The sequence below is a fragment of the Haliotis rubra genome, unplaced genomic scaffold (assembly GCF_003918875.1).
Source record: "Haliotis rubra isolate DU_JTF1 unplaced genomic scaffold, ASM391887v1 Scf20, whole genome shotgun sequence".
Lineage (NCBI taxonomy): Eukaryota > Metazoa > Mollusca > Gastropoda > Lepetellida > Haliotidae > Haliotis > Haliotis rubra.
In genome coordinates, this window is record NW_025766003.1 from 3,999,246 (window position 1) to 4,018,914 (window position 19,669).

The 19,669-nt window shown below is 39.2% G+C and overlaps 1 protein-coding gene across 3 annotated transcripts in view; it reads right to left on the bottom strand.

The window, feature by feature from the left end:
- Positions 1 to 19,669, bottom strand: part of LOC124275619 (neuroglobin-like) — a 44,572-nt gene that overhangs the window by 17,663 nt on the left and 7,240 nt on the right. The window contains exons 1-2 of one of the 3 annotated variants that reach the window (XM_046711225.1): positions 15,347 to 15,669; positions 14,869 to 15,101 (exon numbers count right to left, since the gene is read on the bottom strand). In XM_046711225.1, the coding sequence (XP_046567181.1) occupies positions 14,869 to 15,014 (146 nt within the window). In that variant the 5' untranslated portion in view covers positions 15,015 to 15,101; positions 15,347 to 15,669. Of the gene's footprint in view, positions 1 to 14,868; positions 15,670 to 19,669 lie in introns of those variants that run through there. The other 2 variants (XM_046711224.1, XM_046711223.1) reach the window with 2 other exon arrangements.

Consider the following 19,669-nt stretch of genomic DNA (forward strand, 5'->3'; position numbering starts at 1 on the left):
CCCACAGGGGCACAATGTGTGAAGCCCATTTCTGGTGTCCCCCGCCGTGATGTTGCTGGAATATTGCTAAAAGCGGCGTAAAACCAAACTCAGTCAGTCAGTCAGTCTTTTTCATAGGTTTCTGACACACCTCAAGAGCTATGCACAGCGATTTACATCGTCTTAGACGAATGGGTCCCTGGTGACACCAGTTATCAAACATAAGTGAACAGACAATTATGTATCATTTTCAGAACAGACAATTGGGATGCTATTTTCAAGGAACCATTTTCAGGTCAAACTTGACCTTATGCAATATAGACTGGGTTTTCAAAGAAAGGGCACGGCAACTATTCCGTTATTTTGTAATTTAAACCAAAGACCTCGTTTCCGTATCCTGGCATTTTCCATATCTACATCAAGAAAATAAGCATGATACAGCTCCCTTACTTCAGCTGACCTTTCCAGACTAATCTCCTTATCAAACCTGATAATCTATGTCGGACCGACCTTTCCTGTTGCCAAATTACAAATGAGATTGTTCTCGAAAGAGTACTTTGAACTACTATTATCGTAATAACGCATTTCTTAATATTACCTAACCGACAACTGAAGACGAACATGGGTTGATTGGTAGTCATCTCTCTGGTGAGGAAACTAGGTCTTCTCCTGTTTGTTGGCTCCCGTGGGACACATTAACCTCAAATAGTTCTTGAATGACCTCAAGAGCATTGTACGGCATTTAACTACAGCAGGCTTTGGTGGAGACTAGTGACCGTATACGTCACACAGACGCAGAAGTAAGAACAAGAGAATTGTTGCCTCTTAAACCCCTCAGTTAGTTTGAAATCTACGACATTGTTAGACCATACCAGAGTTATCAGGAAGCACAGATATGCTGTATTTTGTCTCGTGGTTTAAAGCCGCATTTAGTAATATTCCAGGCATGTAGTGATCTGTAAATAATCAAGATAATCGGGAGATTGATATCAAGAACATCGAGAAATGCAATTGGGATACGCTGACATGAATCAACCGGGTCAGCGATTCTGTCCATCCCATGCCGACGATGAGCATGGGTTGGTGAAGACCTATTCTAACCGGATCTCCACCGCACAAAAGTCAGCAAATTAAGCTTTACTTGACCAAGTGATCACGCTTCGAGAGGGGACCCTTGTCACGACGTTTTAATTGTTGCAATGTGAGAAATTAAGACATTACCACTGACACAATTCATCATTATGTGCTAGTTGAAATATACTTAACATCGCGTGATTCACTTGTGTATATAAATATAGCGAAACGCAGACTGCCATAATCAGAGAAATACCAATAAAAGTATCAAATAGTTTGCATCACAAATACATGCAAAGGCAAGTCAACTGTTCACCTGACAAAACACATGAGCATGTGGTATCGATCAATACTGGGCATTGTATCAGACATATTTTGGGTCACTGATGCGTCAAATTTTGAACCGTCCTCATCATGTCCAACATGAAACGTTTGGAAAGCTTCACTAAAGGTTTGATCGTAACCCTATCAAAACAACTCTTGAACAGGAGTCGCCCTTTCAAAACCTCACCGAAAGAGCAATATATGTTAGCTCTGAGGAAGTCCACCATTTCAAGTATTGTGTTCCCACTAATCATCAAGTGACATTTGCTTTCATTTTCGACGGATTATCCTTACCCATTGTGAGAGGAGATGTAGCTATTTTTATGGACGAAATCCCCATGGACCAGGTAGTGAAGTGAAGTTTGTCGTGTTGGAAAGGTCGTGTACAAAGTTGAAAAACAAACGTTTTGACATAATTGAAATATGTACTTTACGCAGATTGCAAACAAAATCAACAAAATCCTTTGTGTTTTGAAAATTCACATAGATTAATTTCACTTGTTTAAATACTGGCAGTGAATATTAGGAAACGATTGTATTTGGGAATATGGACAACTTTGATTAGGGATTTGGTTGTACATTTGCTGGACCCAGCACAATATTTCTTGACTTTTCATGGATTTTTGGAATCCTGATAGGAATATAGGTTTTTAAGTCAAGCCAAAAGCTGAGAAACTATGACCGGTCTCATCTGAGACATTACATTTTGACATATATCATATTTTATAGTGTATTTATAGAGCAAAGATGTCCATGTCAAAAGTGTAGAATATATCGAAACGGACAAAGTGTTAGTTTCCATACAAAGAAGTGGGTCACTCAAAAACTACTTGATGTTAATGCATCCCGAAATGAGCACACGCGTGAAGAAATCAATCGATGTTGTGTTTATGCTAATACACTTATCACACCAAGACAGTTTGTTAAGCCAAAACAGGACTTTCTTTTCCGAGGATCTGACACCTGGCGCTTTTGTGGACAGCAAGATCCCTTTAAACAGTTGTCAACGACAATACCAATTCCAATCTGGAATCTGTGATGACGCCTCTATAATGGCATTACCATAACGCCGATAGGGCTTACAAGCTCTGTGGTATAAGGGATTGGAGACACTTTAAACCATTGCTTGGTGAACGTTTCTTATCCAGGATGATTAGTAAAGGTTAAAAGAAGGCGTTTTCATTTCCTGCAAACGCTGGAAAAAGATTCCTTGGCTTCCCCTTCTTCAATTCATTTAAGATTTTCTCGAGATTATCGTATTTGTAACACCTTTAATAACGATTTTTTAGTGTTAATTTGTTCCATCGCAGGAACTTTAACGGAATGATCTGACGTGACATATTAACCTACAACGGGCTCATCAACGTAATAGCTTTAATTTTGAATCACAATACACTTTTTCATTTCCTTTGACATTTATTTCATATTTATTAGCAAGTCTTCCAAATTCAAGTATAGAAATTAGTTGACAACAATAACCAAAGCAAGGACTCTACCCATTGACACAATCGAGGCTGAACAATTCAAAAGAATGACTGACAGCATGAACAACGATCAGTGATAGAGTTCGAACCCCAGCTTACTCTCATACCTCTTCCCATATTGCCGATCCTGACTGTCGTTGACGACTAGAACTGAGGCCCGCGGGACCTATTCTGTCTCAAAGAAAATAAGGGACATTCATTCAAAATGAAACTAACCATACCTTCTCCCTGCAATCATGGCAAGATATTATTGAAATGTCTGTATTACCATCTGAGATCATTTTTGTTAATATGCTCCAATGTTCGGATAGCACTCCTCTTAAAAATCAATGTATTTACCATAAGCCCCTTGTGTAACCATCCGAGGTCAGTTAATGCTTGAATGGCGAACTAGGGTCGTTGGAGAGTCGTTATGTTCTAATATATCTGAATAATCGTTCGTGTTCATTCTACCATGAGCTACATTTAACCTAGTTAAAGGCCACTGGGATAAATACATACATTATACATGTTCATAATCACTGGCGCTGTTAAACCACAGTCGGGACGTTAATTCCAAACACACCCATTTATGTACTGTCTAAATATACTTGATGTTACATGATAATAATCGTCGTCTTTCGAACAAAATGCCGCTTGAATAGTTGATTGTGATCGAAAGGCTGATGGAAGCCTGCATAGAAATCGTTCGCTTCTACAGCGGCATCAAACCACGTCGATGCAAACCTGAACAACATATCGTATCAGCCCTCAAGAAAGCAGTTCGACCTATGTCCAAAATCCAGTCAAATTTGTCCTAATAATTTTATTAGGTATGTCTGTAGCAGGTCTAAAGTGACATATGTGCTTGCTGGGAGGCGTGCTTCGTGCCACCTGCCTGCTAGCCAAAGATTGATAGACTTCCATCTCGTATTAACTTGATACGATTTTCGATGGTTTTCTTGGAATTTATCTTGGCAATGCAGGTCCGTTTTACTTCCTCACACACGGCTAGACAAGGGTATTGATCTGAGAAATTACTCTAATATCCGAAATATGTAGCCTGGCTTTTCATCTTTATTAATGAAGTCTGCCAAAAATTCATGTTTTAACATTATTGGGGATCTGTAAAATACTAGGTTACCTCTTGGAATAAATGATAGATACAATACATTTACTGTCAACACAACAGTCGCTGTCTAAATTTGCTAAACGTACAATATCTGTTCAATCGACCAAGCTTGGGTACAGTCGGATCCCAAAGTCATGCAAGCAGTCAAAAGCAGCATAGGATTCCCCGCCACTGAATCCAACTTCAAGCATATGTACATTTGAATCTCTAGACGTCCTCGCCATTGTATCTCATGATAAACATCTGTTAGGCTGAATCTGTTGCTAGATCTCCTCGCCATTAACCTCAAGAGCAGGTGCCATTGGATCTCTTTCCAATATTCCCATCCGCTGGATCGTTTCCCAAGTATCTCTACCATTGATTCATTTTGCAGTAATCTCCGCTATTGAATCTCTTCATACCATTGTTTTTCTTTGCAATCGTCATTAAACGCTCCAGAAGAAAATGACCATTGAATCTCTTTGCAACCCTCCTGCAATTGAATCTCTATGTAATATATTTTCCCCTGAAGCTTTTACAAGATCCCTTATCAAAATGTTTCTTCCATCTGCGATTTGAAAGGGTTAAGCTGCGGAAATGACAAATTCCTGAAACACCGCTGTAGACACGGGAAGTGGTTGAGTGCAGGCTTCTATGGCCGCGACATCCGTTACGTGTAATGACCTGGGTCACTCTTGAGATGTCTAGTGGTCGTATTAATTGATGAGGATCAACGTTATGCCCATTTGGATGCAACATGTTTGCTCTACAAGACGAGTATTCAGCTGCCCAACAACGCGTTAATTCGATTCATAACCATCGTAACTTTGTAGACGCGAGTAATATAAATATTAGTTGTATAAAATATACACGAACCTTCCACGTAATTCTTTGTTTCTGTTGACACGAGGCAGACACGTCAGCAAAACTTGTTTTCGTTACTAAAGATTAAAACGATCACTCAAAACACTCAACGATTCATATGTTGCCTACCTTGTAATATTTATGTATGTGGAGTTGCGTAAAGGTCCACGAAACATCCACGTGTTTAATATCGATTATGATCCCACAAAATGAAACCTGCTCATCTACAACACGAGGTACGGAACACCAACATGTTATTATCACACTACAAAATGTCATTGAAAAGCAAGCTCATAGGACTTAAAATATGATTTGAAATATTTTAAGGTAGCCATTTCATATACCCAAAATTAAACTGCATTTGAGGTCAGCACTGAAACATGATTCCATTTAATCTTTTAAAGAACTATCGTATCTTTAAATATCAGTAAACCTGCTTTTTCACACAAATTTACATGTTAAACAAGGTAGGGTAAATAAACAGACTATGTCTACTTTCTTTTTTCCCTCAGTATACTATTGACATTTGTATTGTTCCCACCGGGCAAACAATATGTAAATCATTACCCATCTGTGCTCAATGATGTTTACATCACATGAGAGAGTAGTTCAGGTTAAACACTTAATATCGTTGTTTATTGTTCTGAGTGCCTCCAGCCAACACTTTATAAGTGTGTCAACAGTTTCCGTCTATAAGTATATCCAGACTATGTGTATATCAATTACATACACAACTACAGACAAATCATGATGTGGATATTCATAGGAAGTATATGCCGACGCGATTCCTGTTTCATGCAGGTATCAAATTGCCTCATTGCAACAGCCTCAAAATGGGAGTTTCAAATGAGTGTGTTCAGTTCATTACGTAGCCCCCTGGGATATGCAGCTTGTCACTGATGTCCCTAAGGAGACATCCCAGAGCGACAGCTATATTAGATCAACACGTGGCCGTATTTCACACGCGGTGGTGTTCCACAGAAATTAATTTGAAGGGATCCTCAAATGTGATTGTGGTTTAGCAAAAGCACAACAACATAACAAGACTTAGGCATATACAGCACGCCATATGATTATTCAAAATACAAGACACACATACTGTGTTTTCATTGAAAGCTGGGTTACATGTAGCATTTACCGAGCTAAATGTTGCAACCACAAATCGACATAATATTATTTTGTATCATCAAATTGTATTTTTCAAAATGCGCACCGATTTGCCAATTTAGGTTTCTCTAATAATTATTCATTTGACATTGACGTGAAATCTGATATTTCAATCAGAAGTGGATATCGTAATTTGATACCTCTCATTCACAAATCAGTATATTTTCGTGGTAAATATATCAACAAACAGATGTGTTGTTCTTCCTTAAGGTCTCCATTAGCAATGTATGTACACTGCGTGTATCGTAACACCACTCATAGTACTCAAACATATATAAAACCCAAATAACATAACATCAGCCCAGTGTACCATGTTTATAATGCCCTCGTCTATCGCCCATGGGCACTCAACGGAGATAAATAATGTGTCTCACATCGAAAATGACATAAAAAATACACGGACGTAAAGCTGACTTCAAGAATGGCCGCGTGTGATTTATGCAGAGCTACTTCTTCACTGGAACTACGTTTGACCAAAGTTATTGCCACGCCAATGATCTCTGAGCGCCACACGCAGGGATGTGTTTTCCAAATAACACTATACAGCAACGGCGATCTCAATATTACACTGTAGTGAATTCATCCCTAAATCGATTACCGGGAATATATTTCCTATGATGGCTACTGTCGTGCCTTTAATTGACTTACAGTTTATTGGTGAGGCTGTGGCAGAATTAAGGCACGGAAATGAGAACCAAGGACGACATACAAAGAGATGATGGTTAGAAATGCAGACACAAAGAGAATTAAGAGAATGCGTCCAAGACCATTAAAGCCTGAACTGCTTTATATTGGATGTGTGGTGTAAATGAAAATTGTATTGTATTGATCGGTGATTATGGAACGCATACAATAGCATGTCGCATTGAGCGCTTGGTTAGAAGTTGCATATGTGTACACATTTGTGAAGCGCAAGTAATGCATAAGTTGAGGTATGAGGAAGTGAACTAGATTACGTCGACACAATGGTTGCAGTGAGATGATGACGCAGAACGAAAAGGAGATACCTTGTGTTATGTTTGAGGTAATGCGTGAAATTGTAAATGAGTAGCTCTGCAATAAAACCTGGACACAACTCAAGTAACCCGACACAAAGAAAGGACATAACTTATACGCTCGACAGAATCCATGCTCAACTCGAACAGTGAAACGTATATATGAGCTCGAGCCTCGTTATGTCGAACATTGATGTTGCTCGGGTTCACCTACCGGTTCTTCCGAATTCCATCTACATTGCCGTTCATGTATACTGGGATCTATCAAACCGGTTGTCTCGAACCCATCTGGGTATTCCCAATATCCAAATCAAGTATGAAAAACAGGGGCGGATACAGCTTTTTGAGAAGGGGGTGGGGGGTTGGGGGTTGCACACTATTGAGAAAAGGGAGGGTGCACACTACATTTTCACCCTAATTTCAATGGTCATTTAATAAACTTTCAGGACAAAAGGGGGGGTGGTGGTGCACACCCCTGCACCCCCCTCTGGATCCGCCTATGAAAACCCCATGTTACTCGAACGTTTCAATACAATTTATTTCCCCGTGACGTCGAGTAAATGAAGTGTAACTGCATACCATAGCATGAAGTCCATATGTTTTACAGGACTATCAGATTGGATACTATATCCACCACATGATAGATCGGTAGCTTTCGCCATTAGCATTCGTATTTACGGCCGATCATATCGACAGCAGCAAATAGGATAAATAATGACTATATGAATATGACGACCCGGTAATACCTGCAGTGATATGAGTAGTGTGAACATTTACAGGAGCAGCAAAACTACAGTATCAGCAACTAATGGGTGTAGTACATCTGTAAAAATACCCGGTCATATATAGATGTGTTATTGAAATTTGCAGGAGTTGGATAGTGGGGTAACGCATTGGCTATGCACATCAGCATTAATCAAGCACCACCCACTCTATATTAGTACGGAAACATTACATGTTGTTGTGTATACTTTGATAACCAAATTCCACGTATTAAAATATGACACACACGTTACTCTGATTAAAAACAAAAAAGAAAACTTAAATTGATCTGGTAACAATGTACTTGCAATCTGAGAGGCATACACACACAAAAATGAATATCAACAATGCCGGAACATGGTAACCATGACTACGCAACCAATCTGATTGTCACACAGTTCGCAAATAATGACTGTTGTGATTGTATAGACCACCTCTGGCGACTACATCAGTACCTGAAGCCAGGGATAGCATCTGCAAACAAACGTCGGATTGGAATCCTCTGTCATTCCTCATGCTGTGTCAATCCATTCAGATTTTGAACAGGTGTATCTCTGGTTCAAATTTGGAACAAGATAGTCCCAAAGATGTTCGATGGGGGTCATATCGGGGATCATATCAGGGATCCTTATGGGCCAAGGTGATGTTTCGATGGCGCTGTGAATGGGAGGTGACAGCGCGAGAATGGTCAGGTCTAGCGTTGCCATTCATAAATATCGGACGACTGACAAGTGGATGGTTACCAAAATGTCGTATTACGACCTTTGAGTGTCCCAGGTGCCGTATTGGGATCCAACTCGCTGTCATACAAAACGCAAGCCAACACCATCACTGAGCCACCACCAAAGGGTTCAATTGCATGGATGATCTCTTGGGGATATATCTCGTTCCGACGTCTCCATACGCGACAACGACCGTCGGTAACGTGTAGAAGACAGTGACTGTCATCAGACCAATGAACCCTAGAAACTTGCAGCCTCCTTCTGGTGGTCGTGCTGAAGAGCTGGGCTCCCATTCTCGGTTGTGGGTGTTGTTCTTCGGCATGGGACATGGGATTACGTCTTGGTAGACGAGTGGTGTATGTTCAAGCTGGCACCATATTGCGACAGGGCATCCCTGCGTCATGCATGCCAATAACTTGCCATCATATATTTTCGGAACATTTACCTCTTACCATGACAATTCAGTACTGTTGTCTTTTAAATCAGTTCAGAAAAATGTAGTGCACATACTGCAGTTGTGAAATTTATATCCCGGTATGACTGGCTCCTTCGCAGTCCGTGAACATGCGACCGATGACTATATAATGTGACGATAATGACATTGTGCTTAAGTGGTTGCAATGGCACTCAGGTGGTGCTTAATTAATGATCATGCGTATATATAAATGTTGAGACTGGACACATTTCACATGTTGTGAAGGTTCGATGCTCTAGTCTATAGGACTAGATACTTAGTGCAGGGCCATTAGGACGGCATACAGGGTCATAAGGACCAGATGCTTGGTACAATGTATTGAGGACGAAAGACTATACACTCTTCTTTGAGAGGCATTTTAGAAGTTGTATAGATGAAGGAAAACCAGGTTCTATGGATACTATCCATAGAACTTGGTTTTCCCTTATATACAGACTCATTAGGACCAAATACTTGGTATAATGTCATTAGGACGACATACTGTATACAGACTCATTAGGACCAGATACTTTGTGCAGGGTCAATAGGACGACAGACTGTATACAGGGTCATAAGGACCAGATGCTTGGTGTAGGGTCATTAGGACTAGATACTTCGTGCAATGACATTAGGACGACATACTGTATACAGACTCATTAGGACCAGATGCTTGGTACAATGTCTTGAGGACGACAGACTGTATGCAGACTCATTAGGACCAGATGCTTGGTATAATGCCATTAGGACGACAGACTGTATACAGGGTCATAAGGACCAGATGCTTGGTGCAGGGTCATTAGGACTAGATACTTCGTGCAATGTCATTACGACGACAGACTATATACAGACTCATTAGGACCAGATGCTTGGTATAATGTCATTAGGATGACAGAGTGTATACAGGGTCATAAGGACCAGATGCTTGGTACAATGTCTTGAGAACGACAGACTATATACAGACTCATTAGGACCATATACTTGGTGCAGGGTCATTAGGACTACATACTTCGTACAATGTCGTTAGGCAGACATACTTTATACAGGGTCATTAGGACTAGATACTTGGTTCAGGGTCATTAGGACGAGATATTTTGTACTTGAGTCATAAGGACTAAGACTTATCACAGTGTCCTCAGGACGACATATTGTATACAGGGTCATTAAGACCATTTACTTTGGAGATGTCATTAGCACAAGATATTTTTGCATGGAAAAATATAAGGTCATTAGAACGAGATGCGTCGTGCAGTGATACTTTGGGGTCCTTTGCACAAAGACGGGATACAGGAGACAGCCTAGATATCGTAGATGGGGTTATAAGAAGATCCTGTGTACAAGTATGTGATAAATACATGCTGAGTACAGGATTGTAAAAAATTGTAGAGGGCTAACTAGATACTGTAGAAAGGGTTATGAGAACATCCCGTGTACAGGGTTGTGATAAATGCATGCTGTGTACAGGGTTGTGTTAAATATATGCTGCGTACAGGATTGTGATAAATATAAGCTGTGTAGAGAGTTAACGAGACACCGTAGACAGAGTTGTGAGAAGATATTGTGCACAGGAAGGATAAGTACATGCTGTATACAGACTTAACAAGATACCGTAGACAGGGTTAAGAGAAGATCCTGTTTACGGGGTTGTGATAAATACGTACTGTGTACAGGTTTACTGGGACTAGATACATTGATAGTTAGCCCTATCCACAGGTAATGATATCGTTGATACAACACCTTATCTATGTATATACAGAACATACATATGGAAAGTAGGGAGTGTCTGAGTTTAGTTGTACGCCGCTTGTAACAATATTCCAGCAATACCAGAAATGGTATTGATAAATTGTACCTTTGTGGGGAATCGAACCCGGTGGGGCGAGCGAACACTTCAACCACTATGCTATCCAACCACCCCACATGTATAGTAGGTACATGTACAATGGAATACGAACGTTAAATCGACTGTGAAAGATAGCACATGAAAAGCATCCAATTATGTCTGACCGCTCGTTCCCCTGCAATTACAATAAAGCTTCGTGTGAATGTGGGTTCTGTAATGCTTCGACATTCTTTCTCAACGAACCCAACATTCCAAGGCCTGGTAGCACATCCAATCAACAACCGTGGGATGACATGCATGTTCGTGAAGCCCGGAATGAGCGCTGCCTTTCTGAACCACTTGCATCGCTCCCGCCACCAAGAGCAGCCTCGTGGTTAAACTTGTCTAGACATTTCATTGGTCAATATAAACGTACAATGAAACGACAAATTGTCTATCTAATCCATTGGAATTCGTACCAAAAGCAAGACTAGGAACAATTGGCTTTTGCTTATTTTGGGGTGCACTGTAGAAAAGCTTTACTGTTGCCCAAAGGGTTTCAATCACGAGTTGGTCGCACCGATTCGTACTGACCAAATTCAGCGGACATAAATGCATTTGCAAATATTGTTGTCCATCCACTAGCGCCAGAAAACAGGATAGCATGTGATGAATGTCATACAATATTAACCAACCTTATAAGAGAGACCATCTATGATAACTCAAGTCTAATTAACTTTTGCTACTTTCGCAACGGCAAGTGAATGAGGGAGTGAGTGAAGCTTTATGCTTCTGCTGGCAGTATGCCTACACTGTCACGGAGGAGTCCTCAAGAATGGAAACGGGGGGTGGCCTTAAGGTGAGTAGCAACCACGTCAACCACAAGAGCATCCACCAACTCCCCTTGCTCCTCACGCTCTTGGTTGTCGTTTGTTTGCTTGTTCAATACCACAGTCAGTAATATTCAATCTAAATGACTGCGGTCTGTAGATAATCTGGACCAGACAATCCAGTGATTGACACAATGATCATCGATCTACGACTGTCGGTAGTAAAAATATAACACGGTATGTCCCCGATCTTCAGCACAGCGAGTTTAACAAAGAACAATTTCCTGCATGCAACGTGTATGTTATATGACTTGATGGTTTTTTGTATAACGCCACACTCTGCAATATTCCAGATATATGGCTGGGGTGGAGGGGGGTGGGGTACACTATTTGAGACATAGACAAGACGTTATACAGTATATACACTATTTATATGTGACATATACAAAATATAATACATAGCGTAGCCACAATACATGCATAACGTATATTTGATGTGTTCAAAATAAATACATATATGTAAACACAACATATACATTATGCACACATAATGAACATGTATAAAGATAAGTATACATACACGCAAATACATATAAGTATGCACAACATATATATACTACAGACAACGTATACACAATGCATACATAATATATATACATCCGTATTCACAACATATACATTACGTATACAACACATACACAGCGTATGCACAATATACACATGACGTGAACACGGCATATATATATACATATGCATATAACGTATACACTATGTATACATTACGTTTACAAAATATAAACACCACGTATACACTATGCATACATTACGTATTCACAATATATGCGTCACGTATACACAATATATGCATCACGCATACACAGTCTATATAAGACGTACACTAAATATATACATAACGTACATGTTGTATGTACTTCACGCACACACAATACATGTATATACTTCACGTATACACATATAATACACATATATATACTTCACGTATACACAAATATATACATCACGTATACACAATATATACGTATACAATATATACTTCATGTATACACAATATATACTTCACGTATACACAATATATATATCACGTGTACACAATATACTTCACGTATACACAATATACGAATCACGTATACACAATATATACATCACGTATACACAATATATACATCACGTATACACAATACAAACTTCACGTATACACAATATATACTTCACGTATACACAACATATACATCACGTACACACAATACATACTTCACGTATATACAATACATACTTTACGTAAACACAATATATACTTCACGTATACACAATATATACATCAAGTATACACAATATATACTTCACGTATACACAATATAGACTTAACGTATACAATATATACATATATATCACGTATACACAATATATGCATCACGTATACAAAATGCATACTTTACGTACACACAGTATATACTTTACGTATACACAACATATGCATCACGTACACAATATATACATCACGTTTACACAATATATACTTCACGTATACACAATACATACTTCACGTATACACAATATATACATCAAGTATATACAATGTACACATCACGTATACACAATATATACATCACGTATACACAATATATACTTCGTGTACACAATATATACATCAAGTATATACAATGTACACATCACGTATACACAATATATACTTCACGTATACACAATATATACTTCACGTATGCACAATATAGACTTCACGTATACTCAATATACACATCACGTATACTCAACGTATACTAGTACATAACGCATATATAGCATGTACATCCAGTATACACAATATACACTTCACGTATATACATCTGTTCTTTCACCACCTTTAAGGCTCCACGCCAGACTGGGTCTCAATGAAATTACAACTGTAAGTCCTGTACATGTTTTCAAAAGCTACGGGGAATCATTTACATTTCTAAACAAGATTTTACACCCACTACACTGCTACATCCAGCTTCAACACGGCATAAAGCCTTTCACTTCATCATGTACTAACTGGACACATGCTACTGTCATTCCGCTATGCGTTTCACTGCAGTGCCTTAGATACGTTAATGTAATATACATTGCCTGTAGAGGCAGTCAACGATAACATCAAGGAAATTTAATGATCGAGACACACTTTCATCATCTTTGACGGATAATCTCACGATCAATACGCTCTGGCAAAAAACATTAAATTGTTTCAAATTTTCGTTCAGGGCGATAAAAATTGATGCACCCGAACAATTTCGAGCTATGTAAATTCTGAAACAGGAAGTCAGTGACTCGTGGCAGCTGACCATCCGTAAGTTTCTTTATTTCTTGTTTGATAGAAAAAAAATCTGTTATTGGATAAAAAGTACAGAAGACGGAATGCATCATTACTATTGAAGGACGGTCGATTATATATTAGTTTGGAACACGAATCTCTACTGAGGCTAGGTGGTGATTACATGAAGCTTGTTTGGTGATCGAATTCTGTGACGTCAAATGCCTATACCTTCACAGTTCGATTTTTGAAGTTGCTATCAAACAATGTTAAAAAACATACACTTTGAAATTCATTATACTTGTATCTTAGAAAACAATCTAGAGAGGCTAAAGCTTCAGAACGTGTCAAATAGAAAAGATACCTTGTTGGCTTATAGTAAGCCATGCAAAGAAACTGTAATTTCGTCTCGTAAACTGATTTTAGAAAATACAATTACACTGCCGGTCTTTGAAATGAGGGTCTAGGTATAGTCACACAGTTAGCGGATGCTGTTTACTTAGATCTTCAGCTTCGAGATCCCGTCTGCCCAAGGCTCACATCAAAGCGTTAACGCTCAAGTCAAATGGTATCGAGAGACGATAATATGGCAAATAGGATTTTCCCAAGGCGGGGACGGAAAGGCTCTTTTACCACCTGCCAGGATTATTACCGATATTTATGCAGCGGCTTTCCAAGAAACCTTCCGGTGAACATGGATTTCTGTGACAATTAAACACTCCAATAATGTTCATGATCTATATATTCCAAAAACAGACATCTTGTCATGTTTATTGACATAACAAATCTTCCAATATGGCAACACAAATCCTTTACGCAGACCGTCCGATTTGTGTCAGAAAGTGATTAAGAGAACCCTATGAATGTTGAATATCAAATAACGTCGATAAAACAGTGTCAGAAGAAGGAGAAGAAAAGCAAATAGAAATGAGATTTCTAAACAGTAAATGCTTTGAACCTATAAAAAAATCTCGTTGATCGTGTTTGGAAACTCACCTTTTAAACATAATCATCCCTGTGTCGTCCAAATCATGTTCTATAGCTTTCCAGCTCTTCCGGACAAGATCCACTTCTTCATTCGTGAGGTAATTGTCAATTTCGTTTTGTTCCTTCTTCGCATCACTGGATGTATTGCAACCCATGATACACCCAGCCTCTCGCCGACTTCAGCGCGAACAGTAGTCAATGGGATTGATTGTTGTGCTGCGAGTATATTCCTAGCAAGTTACCTGCCAACGCAAAAGAATCCGTCATTATATCTCCATATCAAAGAACCTGTGGTTTCCACGTTTCATGTGTTGTGTCTAGCTCTAATAAGTGGACGTCACTGCAGCCACAGCCTCTCGCGCGTTAAAATAAACCTTGATTTTACACAACACTCAGCTTATGGGTTATACACACACTGGGGTGTCCCGCCTTGAAATGTATCCACTCCTGGCTAAACAATCGTTAAAACATTTAATTGTACACTAACTTGAGAGAGACAGTAGCGTTCAGTATTAAAGGAACAGCGCTATCGTAGCAGTACTGAACTGGCTTGCTCCTCGTCTCCACACCATAGTACTACACGCGCGCTGACCAACCAGGCCTCTCGTATGCCCCTGATTAACGTCCTCGGCTAAATCGGCTGATCCTTTTTCATCGCAATTTCGGTATTTGTCGCCGGGATCCTTGCCATTTGACGGTGTTTCTTTCTGAATTAAAACCTGGTTAATCCACAAGCACTGTAGTATCTGGCGCGAAAACGAGTCTCAATTTAGGAGAGTGGCCAGAGTCGATTGTAGCTTCTCTCTCTTCTAACAAGCATTTGATGTCTGAGAATGAGCTTTCTGCAGCGCTACTCGCCGAAGGGATAGTCTCAAACCTGGGAAAAGTAAATTAAGCATATGGTCGGGTCAGCTTTGAATTTCATCAGTTTTTTGTTTGGGTTATAGTTTCCTGGTGGGAATTATTTTTTCGATGTGCTTGCCTGCATCTTCAAAAGAAGAGTCATTGATTTGCATCTGCTTGACTGATATACCCAATACTACGCTAGTTATAACTTGAATTTAAACAGGTTTTACATCTAATTCTGCTGGGGCAAATCATTCTTATGAAAATCCAGGCTACTTCAACACGTTCTTAAACTGATTACAATATTGAGGTTCTATTGGCCCGCACACCGCAACACCGGTGTGTTGCTAATATATATGTGTTGCTGTTTCCTGTTTTGAATAGTATAAATGGAATGAAATGAGTATTATAAGCGGTTTATAATTATTGTGTTTCTTTGTTTGTAGATTTATGTATAATTTACAATACTTTGGATTTTAATGTCGGCCGAGTGAGTGAGTGAGTGAGTGGGTGGGTGGGTGGGTGGGTGAGTGATAGTGATTGAGTGAGTGAGTGAGTTATTGATTATTTGAGCAGTATTAATGAAATTTGCCTCAGAAATGGGCTTCATACATCATACCCATTCCTGGGTCTTCGGTGTGACGAGCAAACTAAATACCGGACAACCCCATGGCCCCTAATTAGGAAATTGCAATGTGATGAAATATATAATTGGTAATATCACAAATTCTTTATCCCAACGAAAGTATGTGCATTCCCATTAACCCTTTAGATTCCCTCTGTGTTAAACAACACGTGTCCACTGTATGAAATTCACTCTGAAGCCCATCACATCACCACCGATGTAACATAAAGCCATCTCTTTACCCAGTCGTATATCAATGCTATAATGTAAGATTTACATTCAAATATCTCAAATATCAAATAAAAAACTGGCCTGTACACATTCGGCGTGGCCTGAGTTGAATATTTGCTGGAAAGTCATTTCCGTTTGATTGTGAGTCATAATTTTATGTTCACAAATCAGCTCTCATTACCATTATAAAAACATCAGGAAGTTAAGAGATATCTCGTGTGATGATGTGAGATATCCCTTGTGATGATGTGAGATATCCCTAGTGATGACGTGAGATATCCCTTGTGATGAGGTGAGATATCTCGTGTGATGATGTGAGATATCCCTAGTGATGACGTGAGATATCCCTTGTGATGATGTGAGATATCACGCGTGTTGATGTGAGATATCCCTAGTGATGACGTGAGATATCTCGTTTGGTGATGTGAGATATCCCTAGTGATGACGTGAGATATCCGTGTGATGATGATCCCTAGTGATGACGTGAGATATCCCTTGTGATGAGGTGAGATATCCTAGTGTGTGAGAAGATGTGAAGATGTGAGATATCACGTGTGTTGATGTAAGATATCTCTAGTGATGACGTGTGATATCCCTTGTGATGATTTGAGATATCTCGTGTGATGATGTGAGATATCACGTGTGATGATGTGAGATATCTCGTGTGTTGATGTAAGATATCCCTAGTGATGAGGTGAGATATCTCGTGTGATGATGTGAGATATCCCTAGTGATGACGTGAGATATCCCTTGTGATGAGGTGAGATATCCCTTGTGATGAGGTGAGATATCCCTTGTGATGAGGTGAGATATCTCTTGTGATGAGGTGATAAATCCCGTGTGAAGATGTGAGATATGCTCTGTGAAGATGTGAGATATGCTCTGTGATGATGTGAGATATCCCGGGCCATGATGTGAGATATCTCGGGTGATGACGTGAGATATACCATGTTATGATGTCAGACATCCCTTGTGATGATGTGAGATATCCCGGGTGATGGTGTGAGATATCCCGTGTGTTGACGTGAGATATACGGTGTGATGATGTGAGATATCCCTTGCGATGATATGAGATATCCCATGTGATGAAGTGAGACAAACTACGTGATGATGTGAGTTTTCACGGGCGATAAAATGAGATATCCAAACTGATAATGTGAGAAATCTCATGTGATGAAGTGAGATAACCGTGTGATGAATTGAGTTATCTCATGTGATGATGCGAGATGTCGCATTTGATGAAGTGAGATATCCAAAGTGATGAAGTGAGATATTTCATGTGATGAGGTGAGATATCCCATGTGCTGACGTGAGCTATTCCATGTGATAATGTGAATCTACTTTAATGTGACGTGACCTGAAACGAAATTCCTTCAGTCGGCAGAGTTGCTTTAACGACGCTGAATTGTAGTTACATGTCAACGTGTCACCATGATGAGGAAGAAACACCTATAGTGAATCGGATGCTTGGCTTGGGCTACATATTGTTGACAAGGCGTCACTCAGTGATATATAATATACACTTTAACGGAAAATGCATGGTACATATTTCGTGTGATGAAGTGAGATATCCCGTTTGTTGATGTAGGATATCCCTTGTGATGCTGTGAGATGTCCCATGTGATGAAGTGAGACAAACTACGTGATGATGTGACACGTTTCATATGATGATATGATATATCCCATGTGATAATATGTGATATCCCATGTGATGATATGAGATGTCTCATGTGATGAAGTGAGACAAACTGCGTGATGATGTGAGACGTTTCATATGATTATATGATATATCCCATTTAATAATATGTGATATCCCATGTGATGATATGAGATGTCCCATGTGATGAAGTGAGACAAACTGCGTGATGATGTGACACGTTTCATATGATGATGTGATATATCCCATGTGATAATGTGTGATATCCCATGTGATGATATGAGATGTCTCATGTGATGAAGTGAGACAAACTGCGTGATGATGTGAGACGTTTCATATGATGATATGATATATCCCATGTGATAATATGTGATATCCCATGTGATGACATGAGATGTCTCATGTGATGAAGTGAGACAAACTGCGTGATGATGTGAGACGTTTCATATGATGATATGATATATCCCATGTGATAATATGTGATATCCCATGTGATGACATGAGATGTCTCATGTGATGAAGTGAGACAAACTGCGTGATGATGTGACACGTTTCATATGATGATATGATGTATCCCATGTGATAATATGTGATATCCGATGTAATGATATGAGATGTCTTATGTGATGAAGTGAGACAAACTGCGTGATGATGTGAGGCGTTTCATATGATTATATGATGTGATAATGATATCCCATGTGATGATATGAGATGTCTCATGTGATGAAGTGAGACAAACTGCGTGATGATGTGAGACGTTTCATATGATGATATGATATATCCCATGTGATAATGATATATCATGTGATGATATGAGATGTCTCATGTGATGAAGTGAGACAAACTGCGTGATGATGTGAGACGTTTCATATGATGATATGATATATCCCATGTGATAATATGTGATATCCCATGTGATGACATGAGATGTCTCATGTGATGAAGTGAGACAAACTGCGTGATGATGTGACACGTTTCATATGATGATATGATGTATCCCATGTGATAATATGTGATATCCGATGTAATGATATGAGATGTCTCATGTGATGAAGTGAGACAAACTGCGTGATGATGTGAGGCGTTTCATATGATTATATGATATATCCCATGTGATAATATGTGATATCCCATGTGATGATATGATATGTCTCATGTGATGAAGTGAGACAAACTGCGTGATGATGTGACACGTTTCATATGATGATATGATATATCCTATTTAATGATATGTGATATCCCATGTGATGATATGATATGTCTCATGTGATGAAGTGAGACAAACTGTGTGATGATGTGAGACGTTTCATATGATGATATGATATATCCCATGTGATAATATGTGATATCCCATGTGATGATATGATATGTCTCATGAAATGTTGTCATTGTCTTACCCTGACGTGACCTGAAACAAATTCTTTCAGTTTAATGAGTGTTCTGCCGACGAA